At 39.8% G+C, this 26,152-nt stretch overlaps 1 protein-coding gene across 3 annotated transcripts in view; it reads left to right on the top strand.

Annotated features, from left to right (window-relative positions):
- The window catches only part of LOC133483183 (plexin-A1-like), a 209,533-nt gene that overhangs the window by 164,920 nt on the left and 18,461 nt on the right, over window positions 1–26,152 (top strand). For 2 of the 3 annotated variants that reach the window (XM_061783980.1, XM_061783983.1), the window contains 9 exons: window positions 3,918–4,069; window positions 8,028–8,151; window positions 8,241–8,377; window positions 15,153–15,320; window positions 17,608–17,701; window positions 18,465–18,701; window positions 19,767–19,910; window positions 20,882–21,116; window positions 22,856–23,004. In XM_061783980.1, the coding sequence (XP_061639964.1) occupies window positions 3,918–4,069; window positions 8,028–8,151; window positions 8,241–8,377; window positions 15,153–15,320; window positions 17,608–17,701; window positions 18,465–18,701; window positions 19,767–19,910; window positions 20,882–21,116; window positions 22,856–23,004 (1,440 nt within the window). The remainder of the gene's footprint in view (window positions 1–3,917; window positions 4,070–8,027; window positions 8,152–8,240; window positions 8,378–15,152; window positions 15,321–17,607; window positions 17,702–18,464; window positions 18,702–19,766; window positions 19,911–20,881; window positions 21,117–22,855; window positions 23,005–26,152) is intronic. The other variant, XM_061783981.1, reaches the window with a different exon arrangement.

Genomic DNA, 26,152 nt, shown 5'->3' with positions numbered 1-26,152 from the left:
GGCAACATTCTAGTTATGGTTTCCCTCAGACTGTGAAACCATAATGTTTAATCGACGCATCATATTATTACATTTACACAACAAATTCATGGATTACTACTTTTGAAATCAGAAGTCAGGTATGATAGTTTGTTCATCTATTTCTCAAGTTAGTGTAAAAACTGGTTTGGTAGCAAAAAAATAATTGCAATATTTCACCATTTTTTATGACTATTTAAAATGTGGGTACAGATTTGAGTAAGAATCACGGAAGTTAACGGGCATGATTTGCTTTAGCGGGTCACATCAAATGATGCGGTGGGCCAGATCTGGTGTGATCTTGAGTTTGTTACCCGTACACTAAAGTATCTGAAACTCCCAGGGTGGCAAGTTTGGCCATTTGGTCTATGACTATGCATTCTTGAGTATGCATGGCCCGATTGATGTTTTTTTTTTCAAGAATATGCAGTGGGTACTGTTCCACTAATAGCTCTGGGACCTACAATGGGCTCCAAACACAGCAAATGATGATTAAGTGTTCTTGTGATTGGATTTGCACATTTTTCTTCCAATAACCATTGTGAACACAGTTGAATCAGCGGATACAGAAAGGTGTCAAGAAAAGTCCAGAAAGGATTAGATTTTGAACGTTACAGTTCAAATAAGCTAAAACACATGTCTTGTCCCCGAGTGTTGTGCAGCATTGTCCTAGTACTGGCCTTGGATGCTGCCTGGTCCTCCATCATCCATTATTTCAGGCATGTTCTCCCCTAGGAGAATGGAAAAGCATTAGAGTTAGCCCTTAGAAACCAATTAAAACAACCCAGGCCTATGCTTGTATGGGGGTCTTTGCATTTTCAATGTGTTAGCATGATGCCTACTACTTTTTTAAACCCGTATATCAAACTGCATCATTTTCATTTGTGTTGCAAAAATAGATCTTAGCTGGGACAGTTAAAGTGAATTTGTTGAATGGGTATCGTCTGCCTGGAAATGACACAAGAATGTAGCAAAAGGCTATGAATAATTTGACTTTTGTCAGAATCACTCTTCATCTCTTTTATTTTTGTGTGTGTGTTTTCCAACAGTGTTGTATCATTTCCAGCTAAAAACTAACAATTCACCAAATAAAAACAGAATCTAGGGTATGAGTAATTTTGGGCTTAACTGTATGTGTTTTGCATTTACAGAACGGCCCCATATATACAATCATTGCTATTCTTTTCTACCATTACACCTCGTTTTTCCTGTCCTTTTCTCTTCCACTGTGTCGCCTTTTACCCACTCTTACAACCATTTCTTGTGTTGTTTCCACTTTTCACATCCTTTTCCGTTCGTTCTATTCTTTCCGAATCCATTCAGTTTGTCCTTCTCCCATTTTCCCCAACATTATTACATTTCATGACTGTCTTCAGACGCCTCTGAGATTTCCTTGTGGTGATGTGTATAGCTCTATAATAACTGTCACATTACTATCCTCAGGAGAAATTTTCAAAAGAAGCCGATGCCTATTGAATACTAGCACCTTGTATTAATAAAACACTAAATCTTTACTACAAACCATTTATTTTCACTTGATTGATGAAAACCGATGAAAAATGTATGAAACTTTAAACGGTGAGTTAGTTTTGTGGGTCTGTGATAAAGCTGATAAACATGTGTAAAGCCTCACACAGTCTTTTCACAATCTCTCATTCTCTGCCCCTTGCCCCACCAATTTCTCCCCCTTTTCTAACCAGTAGCTGTTCTCGCTGCACTGCTGCTCGAGCAGGCACAATAGGTCTGGCGTAAAGCCTTTGACACAACGGGACAAGTTGTAGATGAGAATGAGAGAAAGCGACTTTCAATGGAAGTCAAGAGCTGTGACTGTATGGAGAGAATAGAGCAATGTTTAAGCTGGTGGCTTTTATGAAAGACTGCTTTTTGTTTGTTTTGTTTCAGTGTGGAAATGACAAGTTTTGTATTTGTGTGTGTTTTGATAAGCCCAGCCGAACAGAGAAAGGGATTTGATTACCATATCTGGAGACTCTTGACTACTGCGCCACTTTATGCCAATCATTCTTTTGTCTCCAACTAAAACACATGCATTCATGCACGCCGAAAAAGAGGCGAGCGGGTTGAAACGGCACAAAGGCAGAGAGGAAGAAGGAAAGGGCAAGGGAGAGAGCAGAAGATACTCACCACAAGCTTTGTACATGTACGATAGAGAACACTCCATCATTATATCACGGTGGCCTTTCAGATTTGGCCTGCATGAGACTCAGCATTGCTCCCATTCCATTGTGTTCCTGCTCAGTGTTATGAAAATTTGGGACAATAACTTATTTTTCTTCAGCTGTTCACTGCACAGATCAGTGTGAGGAGAGCAGCATGTAAGATGATTATTTATGAGAGAATGTATGATTTTAGGTGGTATTGAGGAATTGTCCTACGCTGCTGACCCCATTCACATCTGAAGTCATAAAAATATGAAAAGCTACTATATCCCCCACTGTGCATTTTATGAATTTAATGAACAAGATATACAGAGTTGTACAGTTTCAAATCTGTTTTGGCCAGAAATAGTTGCCTCCTCTTCTTCTTTTTGACAGGCGTTATGGTGGCCTCAAAAGTTAAACACGATCCCTTCCGGTACACCAGTTTTTTACATGAATCAAATATTATTGGAGAAATCAGTTCAAAGGTCAAATCGTCTCAATCATAAACCCTTAACTTTAGAACCATTAAGTACCATTTTAACATTCTTAACTGTTAAATGTAAAAAAATGAGTTAACCTATTCAGTATATGATAATAAAATGCTAGAACGATAATTTGTCCTTATCATGTCTATTAGCCACCTGTTATCCATACATATCACTTTGGATATGTGTGTTTTCCAACTGTCTTGTATCATTTCCAGCGAAAAGCCTTTCATTATTTTATTACTATTGTTATTTATTGTGGAGATGGACATATTGTGCTGAATAGCCTGTACACAGAAATTGCTGTACCGGACAACCGGCAACGATGCAGATTTGCACAAGAGGCCAAGTCGTTGACATATGAGTCTGCAGGGCAGATGGCAAGGTTCTGGTTATTTAAAAGAAAAAGAAATAAAACGTTGCCTCACAGATTACCGGATACAGTAAATTTAAGTCACTTACCAGTGTACATTTAGTTCTTTTATTTTTAACACTATTATACTGAGCAGCCAGGACAAAGATGTGTGTGCCGCTTTACCATGTTGCACATTCATTTCCTTCTTTATGGTCTTTATTCTCTTATTTGACATCACTGGTACCCTGTTGTGATGGGATCACAACAACCACAATAGGTACCTTCGAAGCAAATCTGTTCACAAGTAGACACGTTTACTTCAAGCAATGTCCAAGTTACCTCACCTTAACTACATGATAGCCAACCATCAGCATATGGTTTACCCTCCTCCCATACAATTTGACAGATGCCCCCCCCCCATCAATTCCTAATCCAATTAGCCTTAGCCCTAATTATCCTAGCAATGACTGATTAACAGAGGGACTATTGTCTGCGTCCATGATGTGGTTGAATGGTGAAGTGATTAGCGATGTGGTTAGTCTTGGGTAGCCATTAGCACCTCTGCACAACTTTTACGGAACTCTAGGGGAAATGGTGGGATCCAATGTCACTGTGCTGTAATTGTGTTCAGTAGATTAATAGTCTGAGGGTCAAAAGAGAGATGTAAGTGAGGGCTGAGTGGATGCGTCTTAGTCATGCTCTCGTTGGCAGGTTGTGGATGTTTGTCAGAGCCGAAGTTGCTGTAATGGATCCGCTGTCATTTTTCATCTAACTTAATTAAGTGGCAAATAATCTTAAATTATATCAAATGAATGTGGGGGGTCAGTAACTTGTGTCAATAGATGGGTTTTTGTTGTTGTTTTTAACACTAAGATATTCTTTTCTTTCTTCTGCCTGCAGCTATTTCCTGAGACTGGGCCCAGACAGGGAGGAACCATGCTGACAATCACCGGAGAAAATTTGGGTCTCCAGTTCAAGGACATCCAGAATGGAGTCCGCATTGGAAAAGTGGCATGCAACCCTCAAGAAGACCAGTACATCAGTGCTGAGCAGTATGTTGACATCATCTTAACTCTTTTTTTTTTTTTTTTTTTTTTTTGTCTCTGATCATGTTGATGTTAACGCTGAGGTCCTCTTCAGGGTTCCTCAGTTGCTGTGCTGCTCTGCATTCAAATCAAAATATGTTCTAGTGCTGGGTTTGCCACTTATTTAAAGTGCAAGTCCACGTTAAGACAAATGGCAGCTAATTTAACATGAAACATTTTATTCCACTCACTATCAATCAGAATTATAGCCCAATCACAATTGAATCACCTCATTTAACCCCCTTCATCACAGTGAATCAGCCCCTTCTGGCAGCAATGTAAATTACATTTGAGTTGGGTGGTGTATACTCTTGAAAGCTTTGCCATGTGAACACTCCCTCTTATTAAGTGATGTTTTCTGGGAACTTTCTGAAGCATGATGGCCATTGTGAGTGGAGCCTTACTCCCTTTTATAACTACAACACTATATTAAGGGAGAAAGATTATTTGAGCAGCGAGCATGCGGTTCAGTATGTTTTTCACTGTAAACAGGACAAACAGTTTCAGTAATTGTATTCGGTGTAAGACATCAACCATCATTTTTTTTTATGATCCACTCTCCCCATTTCTTTGAAATTGAATTAAAATGAAAAGATGCATATATTAGAGTGGGTCAAAATGGGTGGGGTGGCGGCTTGTCGCAGCTGGAAGTGTCCTCAATATTCTATTTTCAGTGCTGTCGCTGTCATTTGTACTGAAACGATAGACTTTCTGAGTTTTGCACAAGAGTCCCAGCAGATTTATCATCTTTGGATCTGTCACAAGGAAGGAAACATCACAAATTTGACTTTGATGCTTTGACAGAGGACAAAGAATGCTGTACAGCTCAAGCCGGGGATGACAGGTGTCCCGGAAATGGCTTTGGAAATATGCTGGAGACATGTTTGTGTTGTTTTATAATTCATAAACTCATATTATCATATTCACAGGAACTATCTACAATACATCTGCCTCCTGGTGCAATGTTTGGCGACCCTATGTTCTACGTTTTCTCTACTGTGTGTTTATTTTGTATTTTTGATCGTCTCCAAGGTGTCAAATTGTTAACCCTGTCCGCTCTGTAACACTGTCGTGGTTTGTTGCCATAGCACCCAGAGCAGGAGGAGGAGGGGCCTTTGTTGGCAGTCAAGCTGTCCCGATAATTAAAAGTGATGTTAGCCATGCAGCGCCATTAGTAGCCTGGTTACTCTCTTCATTTCTGTGACCCTGTAAGAGCTGCCTGTAACACAAGAGAAGCAAGATTATGCGACTGACGCTGTAGGTCTAAGGTCAGCTGCTGGAGGAGGAAAATGATTTGCACTGATAGTTAGGCACAATGTAGACACACTATATACATACTGTATAAACAGTGAAGTCTAGAATTCTTCAAAACAAGGCAAAATGTTGAATGTTAGTTAATTGGGTGATTGTTTTTATTTTTTTATTTTTTCCTCCTCCTAGAAATGATACCAGAAAGTGACAAAAGACTATAAAACTTTAATAATATGGGTAATTTTCTTTTTTACATTTAAAAAAAAAAAAAAAAAAAAAAAGATTCATTTGTATAATCTTATCGGTTAGCTTTGAGGAAACACAATCTTTTGCACCACTCTAAAAGATCCTGGTAACTTCTGGTATAATCTTGAGCAGCTCTGGACAAAGTACTGCCTGTGGGCCACATCCAGCCTATCCACAGTCTCTGACTGGCCCTCGCAGTCTTAGGAAGCCAAAATAAAAAGTCAAATATGATGTGTTGTTATTTTAAAGGTGGTGTTTTACTGCTTTTGTTTTGATGTGCATTTGTGTGGGCGGTACCAGCGAGCAAGAGCAACGACTTGTCTTCAGTGTTGCCGATTTACAGACATTATCAATTTGTCACTATATTTAACGTTTTTTCAGAACCCTCTAGAGACATTTTTTTCACAAAATCAACGACAAAAGTGGTCCTCATGTTGGTACCATTCCTGTACTGTGGTGGGAAGAGGGCCAGGGGGAGCTATCTTGATAATCATTTGGGAGGAATAAATAATAGGAGTTGTGGTTGGTACTCATAAGTCAGTAAACTTTAAAAATATAGAGAAAAAAGATGCAACTGTAGACATTTTTTGTGAATGTTGATTAATTAGTGATATAATGTTAATTTAATTTTAATGACTGTCTATAATTTTGTTTACATTTATATTTCCTAATTATTACAACATATCTTATATATACAAGTCACAGAGTATTACAACAATACAGTTTAATTCTTTAAATAAATGCATTCAATTAATATGAAACACAGTTGAAGTTAGCTTGTTGGCATGTTGCCCACCCCTGATCAAGAGTATTACAATCATCTACACTTTTCAAGTAGAACATTGCAGATACACCTATATTGATAAAGAGTTTGAGCCATTTTAGACACATAACTTTGAATTCAAATGAAAAAATAAGGATGTATATTTTTTTATGGATATCTCTTAACATACTACATGGTAGGATAGTGGGTAGCACGTCTGAGTCACAGACGAGAGGTTTTGAGTTCAAACCTCAGCCCAGGCCCTCCCATATGGAGTTTTCATGTTCTCCCTGGGCTTGTGTGGATTTGCAGGTACTCAAACTTCCTCCCAAATTCATGTTAGGTTAATTGAAAATTAAATTGTCCAGAGGTGTGATTATCAATAATTTGGGTTCCTGTAGTTCTCATTCCATCTCCCTTTCTGATGACATGCACCCATTAATTGTTCCATCACTAAATTGATATGGCACTGCACACAGTGGTTATCTTTAGTTATTGTTATTGCAGGATTGTCATCTCATAAATAGATTTTGACATGTCAAATGTCATAGAACTCCACTGATGGAATGAGATATATTTCATCCACTTACCATCAATTTATCATGAACATTCTCTTTCTAGGTATTTAATAACATCTCAATTCAACAGCGTCTCATTTTGAAGCCAGGTTTCTCACTGAGAGCTGTCCAGCATTTTAAATCACTGCTCCTAGTGGGAGTCCAGGGAATAAATGAAAGGGAAAATAGAAACAATGGACATACAACATAGTGAATCGGAATGTGAAATGCAGTGGAACTGCAGTTGCCATGACCACCTGCTGGGAGTCTAGAAACATGGGAGTTAATAACTCATCTCAGAGAGTGAGGGAAGCCAAGGAGATGTGTAGGATATGAGCTTGTTCAATTAATCAGTCTTGCTCACTTTAACCCGCTTACTCTCCGCGTCTCTTTCTCTGTACTTCTCGCCTGGCCTTTCTTTTTTTTTTCTTTTTACTTGGCCTTTCTTTCTGTCTCATTCGTTCGCTCTGGCTAATTAACAGACAAGCATGACTCCATTGGGCGAAGTGTGTGTGTGTGTGTGTGGGGGTGGGTGGGGGGGGGGGGGGGGTTAGGGGTTGCCCTGTGGGCTAGACTGCAGTCATTTCTTCAGTGGATTTTCATTTGAACGGCCAGCGCCACAGGCCAAATGTGAGGTTTACGGTTCTGTAATTTAGACTAAGAGGACAATTGGTCATTTGTTTGCTCATAAAACTATTTATTTAAAATGACAGCTGTGCAGCACAGTGCAGCACAGTGGATTAGTAGCACGTCTGCCTCACAGTTTTGAGGTCCAGGTTTGAGTCACCTGTGTGGAGTATGCATGTTTCCCCGGTGCTTGTGTGGGTGTTTTCTGGGTACTCCGGCTTCCGTCCAAAAACTTTCAAGTTAGGTTAATTGTCCATAGGCGCGAGTGTGAGTGTGAATGGTTGTTTGCTTGGATGTGCCCTGCAATTGACTGGCGACCAGTCCAGCATGCACCCCACCTCTCTCCTAAAGTCAGCTGAGATAGGCTCCCGTAGCCCTAATGAAGACAAGCGCTGTATTAAAAAAAATGTTCCCCTCTTTTTTCAGCCTTGTATGCTCATTGTAATGCAGATATTAAAGTAAAGGCATCTGTCTGTTCCAGGATTGTGTGTCGACTGAATGATGCAACAGGTTACCGGGTGCAGGAGGCTCAAGTCGAGGTGTGTGTGAGGGACTGCATTCATCCTGACTACAAAGCGATTTCCACCAAGGCTTTTACATTTGTGGTAAGAATTGATGCTTTAGAAGCTAGCATCTTTCTGTCCCACAGCCATGGTTGACCCGTCTTCTTGTCTGCGCGTGTGTCCCTTCTCAGTCTCCATACTTCACCCATGTCAGGCCGTCCACTGGACCGCTGTCTGGAGGGACAAGGATCACCATAAATGGGAGTAACCTAAACGCAGGCAGCGCTGTCTATGTAAAGATAGGACTCCATGCCTGCCGCTTCGAGAAGTGAGTGAACCGAATGGACTCCAAATATTCATCCCACTTTATTACATTGTCATATATAAACACACTATATCATAGCTCCTTTTTTTTAACCCTAGCTATAACCCCAGCTTTAGTGTTTCCTAATTACCGATACATAACTTTGATTTGCAGTAAACTGTAACAAGGTCTTTGCAGGAGCATGACCCACAGCTCTAAGTTCCAGAAATCCTAAGAATGACGGTGTAGCCTATTCTTAGTGTGGCTGCTATCATTTGTCAATTGTGCTCTGTGTGGCCTGTATTTATCAGACATTATTTTAGATTCTAAGGAACCATATGGTGTTGAAAACTCACATTTTGCTCTCCACAATATTTTTCAGTTTTTTTTCTTAAGGTTTACAGGTATATAATCACAAAGGCAAGGTTTGCGGTACATACCTTCCTTCCATTCCTGGCACACTCTTTAAATCCCACTCATGTGCACGAGTAAATGTCACAGAACAAATTTTAGTCCACTCTAGATACTGTAGTGTTGGTTTGCTCATAAGAAACTAAATTTGCTCAGCCGGCACATTCACACATGAACAAAAGTTGTACTAGGGGGCAATTTGTCCTCAAAATAAAATCTTTTTTATTATTATTATTTATTTATTTATTTTATTTCACAAAATTCAGATAATTGATTTTAATAGTTCCCCCAAATAATATAAAGTTTTTCTGTTTTTCTTCCTTCTGGCATTTGCTTTATTTTTCCATTTTCCATATTTTTTTAATTTTTACAGCGAGTTTCCCCCCCAGCATTTCCTTGTAACAACTTACACACAAATACTAATATATAATCAAATAAACAATAAGAAATAATAAGAAATAAACATTATTTCTTAACTGTTGGAACAAAATCAATTTAAAGAAAAATCACCCAGCCCTGTACTATTAATACATTTTAATAATTTACCACAGTTTAAACACTTTGTTGCATTGCGTATATGCAGAGGTGCGTTGTAAAGCACTACATTTACTCCGTTACATTTACTCGAGTAACATTTTCGATAAACTATACTTCTCAGAGTACTTTAATTACACCGTACTTTTTACTTGAGTATTTACGTGAAGAAGGATCGATACTTTGTTCTTCTCTGTTACAATGATACTTTTATTTATCCATTCTTGCGTGTGCGCGTCTATTTTTAGACTCCATCTTCGACTTCCGCATAGAGCGCCATTCTGCCAATCACTAATTTTATATGACTCCAATTCACCAATCAGACAACACAAGGCAGTCACATGACCACGCGCGTAGCCTTTGCGAGGCAACCAAAGCAAACAGCTTCTTCATCAAGTCATTTCAGTGAATAAAGCAAATTATGTTTCTGTAGGGCCCAATGCATGTGTTGTTGGTTTTTGAGCAGTTTAAAATTGAAATGGTGGCAGGTCTGTCAACTCCCCATATATATATTTTTTTTATTTTATTTGATGATCATGCTCTGATTTCTCTATAACAATAATAATCTGAAGTTACTCACAAATTACCCTTGAGTAATTCTTTCATTGAGTACTTTCTTACTCTTACTCAAGTAAATATATATATATTTTTTCTTTTACTTGAGTCATATTATTCTAAAGTAACAGTACTCTTACTTGAGTACAATATTTGGCTACCATATTTTCACGACCATAAGCCGCACTTAAAAGTCTTAAATTTTCTCCAAAATGGACGGGGGGGGGGGCGCCTTATTATGCGGCGCACCGAGTTCCAAAATCTATAAATGTTGTCGTGTGATGAGCTTGACTGACTGGGAGCATTTCCTGCCGACACGTTGCTTATACAGAGGAAAAGCGGACGTGGCCTAGGACAGCACACAGACGTAAAGGGGGAAGGGTGCGCATGAAGGTGGACGCTAAAGGCACCCCCCCAGTAGGTATATAGTATGTGCATTGTGCAAAACATCGGTTTGGCTAAGGACCCCCGAAAATGGCACCTACGAAGAGACACGCTTACGAAGCACAGTTTAAACTGCAAGCTGTCAGTTCTGCGGAGGAACATGGGACTCGAGGAGCCGCGAGAGAATTCAAAATCAACGAATCCATGGTTCCCAAGTGGAGGAAGCAGGAAAACGAGCTTCGCCAAGTCAAGAAGATGAAGCTGAGTTTCCACGGAAACAAGGCGAGGTGGCATGAGTTGGAAGACCGACTCGAGCAATGGATTAATGAGCAAAGAACAGCCGGCAGAAGCGTCTCTACAGTCACGATTCAACTGAGGGCAATAACGCATGCAGAAGAAATGAAAATCGAACATTTTCAAGGAAGTCCGTTTTGGTGCTTTCGTTTTATGAAACGGCGCCATCTATCCATCCGGGCAAGGACTACCGTGGTGCAGCAACTTCTGGCGGATTACAAGGAAAAGCTGGCCATCTTCAGCTCCTACTGGAGTAAAAATATTGCCGACAAATACATCCAGACCAACCACATCACCAACAAGGACGAGGTGCCGCTCACTTTCGACTTCCCGGTGAACCACATCGGGAAAAAGGGGCCCACCACGGTAGCGATACGCACGACGGGGCACAAGAAGTCGGCTTTTACTGTTGTGATTGGTTGCCATGGTAATGGACAGAAACTGCCACCTATGGTGATTTTTTTAAGAGGAAGACGCTGCCTAAAGAAACGTTTCCAGCCGAAGTCATCGTTAAGGCCAATCAAAAGGCCTGGATGGACGAGGAGAAAATGAGAGAGTGGCTGAGTGAGGTGTACGTAAAGAGACCGAATGTTTTTTTTCCACGCCTCACCGTCCCTGTTGATCTGTGACTCGATGCGCGCCCATCTCACAGCCGCTGTGAAAAACCAAGTGCAGCAAATGAACTCGGAGCTTGCCATCATTCCAGGTTCCTTGACGAAGTAACTCCAACCGCTGGACATCGGTGTAAACAGGGCGTTCAAAGGGAAGTTGCGAGCGACGTGGGAGCGATGGATGACAGATGGCAAACACAGCTTTACTAAGACTGGGAGGGTGCGCCGGGCGAGTTACGCCACGATATGTGAATGGATTGTGGATGCTTGGGCTAAGGTATCTGCTTTGACTGTTGTTCGAGCTTTCGCGAAAGCCGGCATCATTTCTGAGGAGCCGCACGGCAACGAGACTGACTCCGACAATGACGAGAGGGAACCTGGCATGTTTGATAGAGAACTTGCCCAGCTGTTCATTTCGGATACAGAACATGAAGACTTTGATGGATTTGTGGATGAGGATTGATCAAAAAATAACGTGAGTACATTGTTAAATACTTCAATAAAGTACAACCAAACTCAGTTTTGCCCCCGCTGCCTTTTTAAAAACATTGCTTTAGCGTGCATGCATGCTACCTTATGTTTTAAGATAGCGTATGTTTTACCATGCCTGCGCCCAATAATACAGTGCGCCTTATGTATGTTTTAAATACAGAAATAGATCCCGTAACTGAGACTGCGCCTTTTAATACGGTGCGCCCTATGGTCGTGAAAATACGGTACTCTACCCACCTCTGCATATATGCGTCATCTCAACATGAACTGTCACACCAGTTGAAAAGGAATTATGGTTATGAAAAAACATTCTCTTGACAACTAGTGAGAACACTGCAGCACAACACTGGGGTCTGTTTCTAAATTGTATAAGCATTTGAGTAATTTTTGAATTTTGACTTTCCTTTTTAGAAATAAATGACGATAAAGGCTTCTATACCAGCTTTTCTAGTGCTTTGAAGCCGAACCTTTGAGTTATATTCTTGTTCTATGTAGCATTTGTTTTTTTCTTATATTGGTTTCCTTTTGAAAGGCAACAAGTGACAGGTCCAACTAATGAGCTTGGATCTATCAAATTCTTTTTATATCATAGCAAAGGCCAATTTAAAGCTCTGTAGCACACCCTGAGAAAGGTGAACATAATAGTCTTGGCCTTTCATCCACTGAGCAGCAATAACCTTTATGGCCAAAGTAATGAACTGGATGCGTCTGTCTTTTTAATGTGTCTTTGTATTCAGTGGGGCCTCAAGTTTAATCAAAACCTATTTACCCTGAGTCACTCAACCGCTTATCTCCCTTTGCAACGCGTTTACCTTCTTTCATGTTTTCTTTCGCTCTGTATTCCCCATTGGCTTTCGTTTGTGCTGACCGCAACCTTGTCAGAAATGCATATGTGACACCACAGGCACTCTCAGCAATGATAGTGTTGTGAAAATAGTTACTATGAAAACAGAAGACTAGTGGAATGTGGAAAAACCTTTTTTAAAAAGTCATCCTTCTATATTCAGCCCCCTTTTCAGTTCCCTCTCAGTTTAAGTATACAAGGAGGAAGACGTTCACATTGCATCTTGAGTGACAGCAGAGATTATATTGGTAAGGAGCAAATATAGATTAATTGGATTGTATATACTCTGTACAGTAACGTGAAAACGTATTTTTCCCCTTCTTTTTTTGTTTATTTTTTTTGTTTTTTGCATAGTTTCCCACTTTGTTTCCGATCATCAAATAAATGTAAATATCAGACAAAGACAACCCAATTAAAAGTAGAATAAAGTTTTTAAATGTTGATTTGATTTTTAAGGAACACAAAAACAATTCAAAGCTACCTGGTCCTGTGTGGGAAAAGTAATTTCCCCCTAAACCTTATACTGGTTGGGCGTTTTCTATAACTGGCAATGAGTCATTTACATCTCTGCGGAGATATTGGCCCCAGTCTTCTTTGCAGAATTGTTTTCATTCAGCATCACTAGGGTTTTCAAGCATGAACGGCCTTTTTAAGGTCATGCCACAGTATTTAAATCAGATTCAAGTCTGGAATGTGACTAGGCCTCTCCAAAACCTTCATTTTATTTTTCAAGCCAAGAAGTTGATTTGTTGGCGTGTTTTCAATTGTTGTGCTGCTGCAGAGCCCTAGTGTTCCTCAGCTTGAGGTCAGAAACCGAGGGCCGAACATTCTCCTTCAGGATTTTCTGGTAAAGAGCAGAAATCATGGTTCCATCAATCACAGTAAATCACCCCAGACCACCACACGACCAGCGCCATGTTTGACTGGTCGTATGATGTTCTTTTTCTGTAATGCTTTGTTACATTGATGTCAGATATAATGAGACACACACTTCCAAAAAGTTCAACTTTCTTCTCATCAGTCCATGGAATATTCTCCCCCAAATTTAGGGAATCATTCAGATGTTTTTTTTTTAATTTATTTATTTATTTATTTTTTGTTAATTCGTTGATTTTTGCACAAGTAAGACGAGCGTTAAGCTCTTTTTAGTGAGCAATGGTTTTCGCCTTGGAACTCTGCCATGGATGCCATTTTTGTCCAGTCTCTTCCTTATTGTTGAGTCATGAACACTTACTTTAACTGAGGCAAGGGAAGCCTGCAGTTCTTTAGATATTTTCCTGAGTTCCTTTGTGCCCTCTTGGGTGAATCGTTGCTGTGCTCTTGGGATAGTTTTTGCAGGCTGGCCACTCCTAGGAAGGTTCATCACTGTTCCGTGTTTTCTCCATTTGTGGATAATGAATTTCACTGTGGTTCACTCGAGTCCTAGAGCTTTGAAAATGGCTTTGTAACCCTTTCCAGACTGATGGATGTTACTTTATTTTTCATCTATTCTTGAAGTTATTTGGATCATGGTATTTTGTTGCAACTTTTTGAGATCATTTGGATGGCTTCATTTTGCCAGACAAGTTCTACTTTAGTGATTTCTTCATTGAACAGGTCCGGAGGTAATCAAGCTTGGGTGTGAGCAGTGAAAATTAGCTCAGCTTTCCCAAAAATATGATTAGACTCATTTAATTCATAAAGGGGTCAATTACTCACACAGGGCCAGGTAGCTTTTCATATTTTTTCCCTTAATGAAAAAAAAAAACACCATTTAAAAACTGCATTTTATGTTTACTTTGGTTATCTCTCTCTGATATTTACATTTGTTGGATGATCATAAACATCTAAGTGCGGAAACTATGCAAAAATAATAATAATTTGAGAAGGGGGAAAATACTTTTTCACAGCACTGGATATATTTTTATATTTCCATCCAACCTGTCTCGACCTCCCTGCAAGCTCTCAGGGAAGAAACTAACTTCATCAACTGCCCCATCGTCTCCTATCTCTCTCTGTGGATTTCAGCCTGCCTGCGGACGAAAGAGAAGGATTTGTGTACAGAGCAGTGCGTTCAACTCCTATTAAAAACTTCACACTGTGCCACGTGCCATTTGGGCAACTAGTTCACATTTACAGGGAGCTCAAGCTCGGGAGGAAAAATACTCTACCTGCGTTTACCATATTTATATGCAAATTCACCGAGCCCCAAACTGTGCATAGGCACCTTTTTACACGCCCAAACAGATGGACTCATGGGAGGCTTACCCCCTATTGCTTGGCCAACAGTGTTTCAGCCTGACATTGCAGGATACCTAAAATACCCTCTGGAGTGGAACGCAAAGTTTCACTGCAGGTCACAGCTGGTCGCCTGTCTGCTCGTGATGCTGTTACATCACACACCAAGACGACCAGCTTCATCTGCCACATCTGATTTTTCAGCAAGACAGATAACAGTAGGGGAGAGGATCGATGCTTGACAGATGAAACTACTGCTGCACAAAGTAAAAGTACTTAGAGATACAGTATGCTACTGACATTAAGTGTGGTTTTGGTGGAAATCTTAAATGATTTGTTACTTTAGTAGAAATTAGATGTGTAACCTTTTTAGAAGCACTTTGTAACACCTCAGCAACCAACCTTTCATGACTAACACCCCTCCCTCTGCTGTTCCCATGATCTGCTGCTCATCCAGGCGAAACAGCACCGAGATAGTGTGTGTGACCCCAGCCGGACAAGCTCCAGGCCCTACCCCGGTCATGGTGGACATCAACTCAGCCGAGCTGAGAAACCCGGAGGTCAAGTTCAACTACTCAGATGATCCCACCATCCTCAAAATTGAACCCGACTGGAGCATTGCCAGGTAAGAGGAAACATTTGTATGGGCTAAAACAGCTAATTTGCTGGTACTACGTGTGGCTTTACATTGCATACATTGTCTGAATTATTATAAAAAGTGAAGTGTACTAAATAATTGAGGAGAGCGCTTGCCTGCTCACCCTATTCTTCATAATCTATATAGAATGTAATAAAATTCAGTGTATGATCTACAATGCTGATTGATCTATAGAGAAGATACAAACACACCAATGCATTATTAATCCTATATGATGGTTCCGCTGTACATTAATGTATTTTTATATGAGCCTCACGAACTAAACTGAAATATGGACTCCCCGTATCAGTTCATTGATTTAATATTCCACCAATACTCCCAGCCCGGATCTCAGTGAAAAGAAAAACAAACATTGCTCTCAATTTTCAACCTCATCTCTCATTATAAAGATCTCTTATTTATTCTGTTTATAGTTCTGTATGAAAAGTAAATGTTTGTGAGCAGCAGCAGCAGTAAAGGAGGGCTCCTGGAGCAGTGCACTGGTACTTGAGTTGCAGTACAGATATACAGTGTGTGTAAATATTACTTGACTTTATTGAAATGAGGCTTTATAGGCATGGGGAGGTTTCCTGCTCAAACCCAAGCTGTGTTGTGGAGTGTAAAAGATATGGAAATAAAAAAATAATAATAAAAAAAGCTTGCAGCAACCCAATGCTAATAGGCTCACTAATATGACCTAGAAACCTCTCTGTTCTTCAGCTCATGTGGTTCTCATTGACTTCATCAAAAGACTTCTAGGAAATGTTTGTGCATTATTTGCAGGGCTTTTTTATGGGGTTGCACTTCTCAAATATTTTAAAATAATAGAAATTGTAACTCAAAATAGCAATATAAAGATGGGCTGTCTTACGACAATAACTTACATAAACTGTCTGCCTATGTGCAATCTATGGCCGGGAGTATTTTGGTATGTAGATGATATATATTATTGCCACTGTTCATCAAGGGTTAAAGTTTTATTTCACCACAACAGATTTTTATCCCCTCAACACTGGACTTGTTTTGGATGTTTCACTCATTTCTCCTTTACAGTTATGGTGCTATTTACCCGTCTCTTTTGTCACTGTGTCTTCTTTTGTCACCCTGTTGTAAAGCAGAGCTCATCCAAAACACTCTTGATCCTCTCCCATTTGCAAGTCATTCTTGGTCTAACAAAACATTTTGCAAAGATTAACTCTTATTTATACAGTGATGTGCGATTTACATCGTTCAGAATGCATTGTTTGCACTGAAAGTGTAGAAAAGGTTTACTGCTGTAGCTATAATGTTTTTTACTGCTCATTCCCCTTGAAAATGTTCTTTAAAAATCTCCTTAATACTTTTGTCTTTTCACTTGATATTTAATTGCCACGTGCGCCTGTCAGCTGCCTTAATGCCACTCAAAACCCCTAAAACCTTTTCGCCACTCAGTATTTTTTTTTCTTCTTGCTTCTCTTTCCAGCTCATCACCGGCTAACCAGGTTTAGAAATACAACAATGGAACCCCTAACTTCTTTTATATTTTTTATTTTATTAGCAATAGCACAATGCTCTTGAAGTGGTGTTCCTGCTTTTACAAAACCCAGCAATGAATGCACCTGTGTATTAAGTCAGTGCATGGTGACTTCCAGTGGTTGTGGGTCTTAAACCTTTCCGAACACCGCTCTGATTTTTAAGTTATATGTTAACTCATTTAGCTGCTGCCAGACTTGTTCACATCAGCTAAAGTTCAGCATCTCAGGCCAACAGGGGCTGTTAAGAAGGCAGCGGGGAAAAGGAAGTCTTTCACCACTTTCTGTTGGTCAGCGTCACATGGACCTGAATAGGTCACAGGTGTAAAGGTTACACATGTCAGATCACTGACAACATGGACCTTTCTGAGTGTATATCTCAATCTGAAAATACCACAGCAAAATTTCAGTACATGCAACTTAATATCTCCCTAGAGGCGCTGTGGAGAGTTCATTAAATATTGCGTAGAGAGGTCATACGACGAGATATGATGAGATAATTACAATAGCAATTCCCTTCGCAGTCACTGCAGTTTACTTTCTGGTTGAAGCATACAAAGATGGTGGTGACATCACTCAGTTTAAGGGTACATTACATATTCTCATATTGGTAAGATGAAGCAAATTGACATACATTTTTAGGATTTGTTTTTAATACGTTTTGGACTAATTGCAACTGCCGTTAAAGACAATGTTATCAGCAAACATTTTTGTTGTCATGGCCTATAATTGTTCTTCCTCATTTGTTTAATACTCTCTTTTAGTGGAGGGACCATGTTGACCGTTACGGGAACCAATTTGATGACTATCAAAGAACCCAAGATGAGGGCTAAATATGGAGCTGCCAAGTCAGAAAATGTAAGTGGACAGCCACACGCACACACACACACACACAAAATAAGTGAGTGAATTGAATTCACACAGGTATCCCTGTATGGCGTCTCTATCTTTCCTTTGTAACATTCTCTTTAGAAGTACTGATTTTCAAATGATAACACACACTCATGGGACACACGCACCTTACCTGTCAGTCAAGCAGCCAAGGGCCTATTTTCTGTTTGTTTTTGATGTTGAATTTCCTTTTAGCAGCTTTAACCTTTGAAATGTCAAGCAGTAATAAAGCGGCTCCCGCAAATCCCCCTCTTCTCACCTATAGCGCCATGGGGCTTAGCTAACCTTTCCCCCTCACCAGCACTTTGCTCAAAGTAAAAGAAATATCAGTTTTTGCCTTTGTGGCCCCTCTCTGCAGTCAATTTGGCTTTGCTTGGTTAATTTTCCGATTGACCTACAAATAGATTGATTTTGATACAGCTTTTTTTCCCTGTCATGTTTTTAAATGTGACATCCACTGACACTTTTTTGTCGACTGACTATCATTACATTAAATTTGCTCTTCAATGACTAATATGTATTATATACAGTATATCCAACCCTTTGGGCTGTTTCCAAACTATTTCCACCTCTGACACTATTATTCCAACTTCCTCTTAACATTATAATGCAGACATGTTCACTGGTATCATAAAGGCCTCTATCAGCTCTACTTAATATGTTAATTGGTTTACCTATTTTCTTATGAATGAACCTACATGACTAATGTGTAATTTGTGTTCCTCCTCAGAACTGCACCGTAGTCAACAACACGGTGATGGTGTGTCTCGCTCCCTCCGTGGTCGGGTCTGACAAAGTTTTCTCCGAGATGGGGAGCAGTCCAGATGAAATTGGCTTCATCATGGATAATGTGCATTCTGTGCTGGTGGTCAATGAGACATTTAGCTACCATCCAGACCCTGTGTTTGAACCTCTGAGCCCGAATGGCATGTTGGAGCTAAAGCCCAGCTCTCCACTTATACTCAAGGTAAATTGACTTGTGCTTTTAGCATTGATCTGTTTTTGCTTTATTATCCTCTTTTCTAAACCTGGTTTTGTTTCCCCATCCATTATATCCGTTTATGTGATATTGTTCTATTTGTTCATGTGTGGCCTCATGTCATCTCAGCTCAATTGCCTCTTCCCATCATTCAATGAACCATTTGGGCTCCCCACTTTTCTTTCTGCTCTCTTGCATCACCTGTTCTGGTTTATTTCTGATGTCAGACCTTTTCTTAAGTAAAAATAAGACTCAATTGTCAGACTGAATAATGTCATGGTGGACTTTGCATCAAAGTTTATTTTGTGAAAGTTTAGAAGTTAAACTTTGCAGATGACTGAAAAAGAAGACCCTAGTAGCAATGCTTTTAAAACCTCAGTCTCACATATTTTTAAGCTACATAAAACCTTTAGTCAGTTTCCATACCCAAGGTTACTGATAAAGATGTTGTCATTTGAAATGATTGGTTCAGCACAGCATTCTTTCATAATGTATGTGCCTCAGCCTTGAAAAGTGTTTCTTTGCCTACTGACTTTTGAGTTTCAGTTAAGAAAATGGGACTTCTGAAATGCAACTTTAAAAAAAAATAGTCAAAAGAAACATACAGTATTGCTTTGTCACCTGATCTGGTTTCTTTGAGACTTCGCAGACATGTTTACTGCAAACCATTGAGTCATTTTGTATTTATAGAAATATATATCATGACCATAGATTGAAGTAAAAAATGCAATAATTGTTGCGCATTTTTGTTTTATTTGGCGGGGTGTGTGTTTTTTTTAAATGTTATTTATTTTTTATTGATGTAAATAATTCTGAAGGTTTTTGCCTGACCTCATCACACTGTTGCAATAGTTACCCACCATAGACACAATTTCAAATCTACGTGTTTCACTTATGACACAAACCTGCATGTAAAACTGAAATAATTACACAACTGTCTCAAATTGCAGTTAGTTAACCTCCTTAGATGGTCTTTCAAATTATAATTCACCATTTGTGTTTACCACCATATATATTAGTATATATTACGTGTATGTTTGTGTGTTTTTCTAGGGCCGTAACCTAATTCCTGCAGCCCCTGGAAATACAAAGCTGAACTATACAGTGCTGATTGGGGAGACACCATGCGTTCTCACCTTGTCAGAGAGCCAGCTACTGTGTGAGTGGCCCAACCTGACTGGAGAACACAAAGTCACTGTGAGTACTGTGCTGCCAAGCTATGAAATGCTTATTGTTATTATCATATATTGGATGCTCTTCATTTATTTTTGGTGTATTACTGTTTACTTATAATTTCCTATAGAGTTGAGTTACTTCATCACCCTTTTGTTGTAGTTCTTCAAATACAGAATGCATGTATGTGGGTTTTAATTATTCTCAGCTTCTTAGTCTGTGTTCATCCCTTTCATTTATGTCAATGCACTTCCTGCCTTTTCATTCATTCTGCTCATTCTTTCCTCCCCAAGCATAAAAGCTAAATCTCTTTAGTCGTTCTAGAGTCCCTATCCCCATTCATACTTCTCCACCCGTAAAAACACACATCCTGGCTCTAATATAGCTCGGGGTGTTTGAAATGTATTTATATTTTAGAGGCTTTTCATTGGTCTTGCCTGGTTGGAATACTCTTGGGGCTTGGAACAATATTGATATTCAATAGAAAACCCAAATGGCTAGTGGGCGTGGGGTGCCTGGGACTACTTTTATTCTGTCCTACATTTCGTATTTCTTAGATATAAGCCACTTGAAGAATTAAAGAAGGGTGAAAATGGATAGGAAAGTAATCACTTATTGTTCCCATGCTTCAGCAAGCCAGGACTGTTTTTTTGCGATATGGTGTGTGACTGTATAAACTATCGGTGTATACTTTACTACCTCGGGGCATATAGTATATTTAGCTAAAGGGGTTCAGGTTTGGTCTGGACTTAACTCAACTGAAAATATCGTAGCCAATACAATAGTTTAGAAAGCATTACATGGATTTATATTCAAATCAGACAGGTTTCAGCCCATCATCTGGTCAGATTCTATAGTAGCTGGTTGATTATAGGTTACCGGTAATGTTTTTAATTGACATGCAGTCCAGTAGTGTTGTTTTGTTTGTTTTGGTATAATTTTCTATTTTGTACGGCATCTAAGTGTCTAACTAACAAGAGTATTCCCTTCTCTAGGTGCGTGTCGGAGGCTTTGAATATTCGCCGGGGACCTTGCAAATCTACTCGGACAGCCTTCTCACTCTGCCTGCCATCATTGGTATTGGAGGAGGAGGCGGCCTGCTGTTGCTGGTTATTATCGTGGTGCTGATCGCTTACAAGAGGAAGTCCCGTGATGCAGACCGCACCCTCAAACGACTCCAACTGCAGATGGACAACCTGGAGTCCAGGGTAGCCCTCGAGTGCAAGGAAGGTAAGTTGGAGCCCTCATAAATCCTACATTCTCTTGATCGTTCTCTCTAAATAACTCCTGTATCCCGAAATAACTGTTCCCTTGCTACAGCTTACCTCAAACACTGCACAACCCCAATTAAACAGCGCTATCCATTTTAGTCTCGACTTCCTCACTTGCTCTGTTTCTCCCTCCCTCCCGCTTTCAAATCATCCCCCCTGCTGTTATGTGGTAGTGTGTTTGTGTGTGAGTGCGTGTGTGTGTGGGGGGGGGGGGCACGGGGAGGAGGGGGGGTTGTATGTTGGTGTGATTCCAGAGGAGTACTTTGATCTGAGCCAGCCACCAGATGTTGGCTCTCCACCCTGTGAGAGAGCCGCCTGGCTGGCCTTACTGTCATCCACAGTGTGAGAGAGGCAGAGATGGAGGGCAGGTAGATGCAGGGCACAGAGGTGGGACAGTGAGGGAATAGAAAGGAAGGAGGGGCTTGGCAGCAAATGAAGCTGGGGGAGAAAGCGAGAGACTTGCACACCAGCACATTAGCATAAATTAATTTGGCAGGCAACTGCATGGATTCAGCAAGTGACTATTGATGCTGCTAACTGGTTTGTCTGCTGTGGGAGGCAGATGGGAAGAAAGAGTAGAATACTGATAACCATAATCATGAGCATACACTTCCATACTCCGTCGGTAAAGATCAAATAAAACATGCATTGTGACTGCTAAGAAGGATGTGCGGGTTCACTTCTACAATAAACCGGTGCAATATAAAATGAAAGGTTTTGTAATTTAGTGCTGAGTATTAAAAGGTGTTTTAGCTACAATGGTTTTGTAGGATCAGGTTTCAGAATAGGAATTCAGAATGAATGATCAAAATCCCAATGTGTCAAGTATAGAAGTTAATTCCACATGATGTATCGTGTCTGTTTGTCTGAGCAGTGTATCACTTTTTCATCATATGCGCCTCTATTGCAAATGGAGACTTGATAACACCGTGATAGTCGTAAGAAAAATGCAATTGTTACAAAAAGAAACTGTTTTGATTCCAGCTTGGGAAATTCTCTGCTGTTCTCTGAACATAAATACATAAATACTCATTTGGGCCGGAAATACACAAATGCACAATTAAGAAAACTGCATAATCTATGCAGTGTGGAGAATATGAGGATCAGAGTGCCCAACAAGCATGCATGCAATTGGGGGTTCAGTACCTTGCTCAGGGGCACAGGAAGCAAACTGCCATCCCTCTCGCTAGCACCATTCTCAATTAAAATTGGTGTACGAAACTCATAAATAATGAAACACTACATCATTACAACATGGAAATAAATGATTTTAAACATGATAGCTAAAGAAAGCGGTCTTCAAGTATTAATATTAAAGTTAGCTGGAATGACAAATGCATGACACAAGTGTGACCTCCAAGGTTTCATTTTGAAGGCAAGCAATAGGAAGAAACAGAGGGAGAATCAGAGGGATTGGGTGACAAAAGCCAACTGTTAGTCTGGGTTTTGCAGTGTACCAGTAATTTATCGCAGTTATATTTTTGTTTGTTGGTGTATTTTTGTTGGCTTTGATAGGACAAGCCCACTCATGGACAATACTTCCCGGAAATATTATCATACTAATACTTTACTGAACTGAATTACCATTGCTTTAATCTATTTCTTGAATAAATGCTACCTGCTGAAATGTAATTGAAACTTTTAAATATCCATAGTCATCATGATCCTGTGTTGATCATCATTTTGTGTCTTATGCAGCATTTGCAGAACTGCAGACTGACATCCATGAGCTCACTCAGGAGCTTGACGGAGCAGGAATCCCCTTCCTGGACTACCGCACCTACGCCATGAGGGTCCTCTTTCCTGGGATCGAGGACCATCCTGTGCTCAAGGAGATGGAGGTACTGGTCAGTAGAGAGCACACTATGCCTATATAACACACAAGTGAATAAATAAAGTAACTCTCTTGTTCGTAGTGCGCACTACAAAAACCTTGTTGGCTGCCTCTTGATGTTAGTAGTTAACTGATCAAGGGTTGATTGGGTTCAGATGATGACTAAATGAATGAACGAGGGCTGAACAATTTTGGTATATGACCTGAATTATGATTTCTTTCCCCTTCCCAATATTGCCATTGCAATGGCACATCAGGTTGCCACAACAGTATCCAACTCATGCTGTTATTTAGCCAAAGGTATGTTACAAAAACAAAATAACAGCACTATTGCTCTACACCAGGGTTCACCAACATGGTGCCCGCGGTGACCAGATCGCCCCGAGGACCACATGAGTAGCCCTTGGGCCTGTTATAAAAAGAACGAATTAGTGGTAGGGCATTGTGATTTCCTAGCAATGTTGTAAAAAATGTAAACCCTTGGAGAGATTTACCGAAATAGTGTTGCGTATTGATATTCATCTGTTTCCTACCTTGTTAAACAATTGTTGATCGGTTTTGTGAGAAATCATTAACATGATTAGTATCATCACACACAATAATATCATTAATTATTCATAATAACATACAGAGGATATAAAAACTCCCCTATTCACATGCCAGGTGTTGTGATATAAAAAAATAAAAATAAAATGAGACCAAGATAAATCATTTTTCCACCATTAATGTGATCTATAACCTGCACAAAGCAATTGAAAACAATCTTGTTGAGAGGGAGGTGCAAATAAATTGAAATAATCTGGTTGCAGGAGTATTAAATGTTATTTCAGAAGTGTGTATCAAACTGGTAGCCCTTCGCAACAGTCAGTACCCAACAAGTAGCTCTCAGTTTCAAAAAGATTGCTGTTCCCTGCTCTATACTTATTATTGAACAATAGCGTTAGCGTTATTATGGAACATGAAGCTCAAATATGCTTCGCTTAGCTTTGCAAGTACTCCATTGGTGGTAAAATTGTATGTTGTTCTCTCTCATTTATATTTGAATTTCTACACTTGAATAATTGCATTTACAAACTGAATTTGAAAAACAGACTTTGAATTTGTATCGTTTAATTTGAAACATTGTATTACCGAATTGTAAAACTGAATCTGAATAGTATAATTTGAAATTGAGTTTATTAGTTTGAAACAGAAATCCAATAAACTTGAAAGTGAATGTAAGATTGTTTTAACCCGCGATGAAAATTCAACTTATATATTTTCACATTCAGTTTGATCATTTCAGATTCAGTCCGACAAATTCAATTTCAAATTAGCTGTGACAGACATCCGGGAACTGTAAGGAATAGCAATCAATCGCGATACACAGATCTCGTCTTCGGCCAATCAGCGCCTTTGTTTTTTTTTCGCGTGACTCTCCGGAAAGTCAAATCTTCTAACCAGCGACAGTATTTTTACCTTTATACCACCTTTCCTTAACCTTTGAGGAATTCATCATATGGTTAGAAAGAGGTAAAAACGTGCTTCCTTTCGAACATAGGAAAGGACATATCACACCGACGTGATTAAGTTGTCTTTCCGTTTTTTTCCCCAACATAACGTCATCCAGGCATTGATCTCCAGGCCTTAGGCTTTACTGCCACCTCGGGGTAGAAACAGCACACAGCACATCTCGATGCAGACAGCACAGTTTCAAATGAATTTAGGGGGTTTACATGAATGAATTGGAGTCAGCCCTTATGCAGCCGTTGTCCTTTATTCGTTTTTATTTTGGGGGGGGGAGGGGAAATTTTTTGGACTTTGATTTTTTTCCACCAAAGACAAAACTGTTAAAGTCAAAGGTTAGAGGCCTCACAGTTTTGAACAAGTTAAACTTAAAAACCATGGCGCAGTTTCCAAGTTATTAGAAATAGGAGATAAACATTGACGATACTCTATTATCACATTCTATGCCACCGACAATTCCCATTGTGAATCACATTTTTTTCACTGTAAACCTGATCTGTTATAATGCTTTTTCCTATAAATACTGAATAAATCCAAACATTTGGTGTGTATTTATACCCCTAAACCACCAAATGGAACCAGAGACCAAACCATTATTTTTTTGCAAATCCAAGCTGCTTACCTCCTACTAATGTCCATAAATGATTCAAATTCAGTTCCTGCTGGCACATATTTCAGCCTATAAATATTTGTTTCCGATCAAGGTGTCATAATTTTCAGCTTCATTTCTGTTTAGTTAGTCTGGTCTAAGCTAATAAACGCACAGCCACCTACCTACTGTATTATTTGTCACATTCTAAAATGGTAGCTGCTCAAGTTAAATTGCACAACAGGCTTCTTATCCCTTTTTATTTAATGCCTTGTGGGTTTTTTTAATATACTTACATTGGGTAGGGAAAGTATTCAGACCCCCTTAAATTTTTCACTCTTTGTTATATTGCAGCCATTTGCTAAAATCATTTGATCATTTTTTCCTCATCAATCTACACACAGCACACCATATTGCCAGAAAAAAAACGGAATTGTTGACATTTTTGCAGATTTATTAAAAAAGGCAAACTGAAATATCACACAGCCATAAGTATTCAGACCCTTTGCTCAGTATTGAGTCGAAGCACCCTTTTGAGCTAATACAGCCATGAGTCTTTTTGGGAATGATGCAATGCAGTTTTTCACTCCTGAATTTGGGGATCCTCTGCCATTCCTCCTTGCAGATCCTCTCCAGTACTGTCAGGTTGGATGGTGAACGTTGGTGCACAGCCATTTTCAGGTCTCTTCAGAGATGCTCAATTGGGTTTAAGCCAGGGCACTGGCTGGGCCATTCAAGAACAGTCACAACTGAAGCTGGTCTGAAGCAACTCCTTTGTTTTTTTTAGCTGTGTACTTAGGGTCATTATCTTGTTGGAAGGTGAACCTTCGGCCCAGTCTGAGGTCCTGAATACTCTGGAGAAGGTTTTCGTCCGGGATATCCCTGTACTTGGCCGCATTCTTTTCTTCGATTGCAACCAGTCTCCCTGTCCCTGCAGCTGAAAAACACACCCACAACATGATGCTCCCACCACCATGCTTCACTGTTGGGACTGTATTGGACAGGTGATGAGCAGTGCCTGGTTTTCTCCACACATACCGCTTAGAATTAAGGCCAAAAAGTTCTT

Source organism: Phyllopteryx taeniolatus, chromosome 9 (assembly GCF_024500385.1).
Source record: "Phyllopteryx taeniolatus isolate TA_2022b chromosome 9, UOR_Ptae_1.2, whole genome shotgun sequence".
Classification (NCBI taxonomy): domain Eukaryota; kingdom Metazoa; phylum Chordata; class Actinopteri; order Syngnathiformes; family Syngnathidae; genus Phyllopteryx; species Phyllopteryx taeniolatus.
Note: the sequence above shows the minus strand (reverse complement) of the source record. Positions and strands in the feature narration are given on the sequence as shown.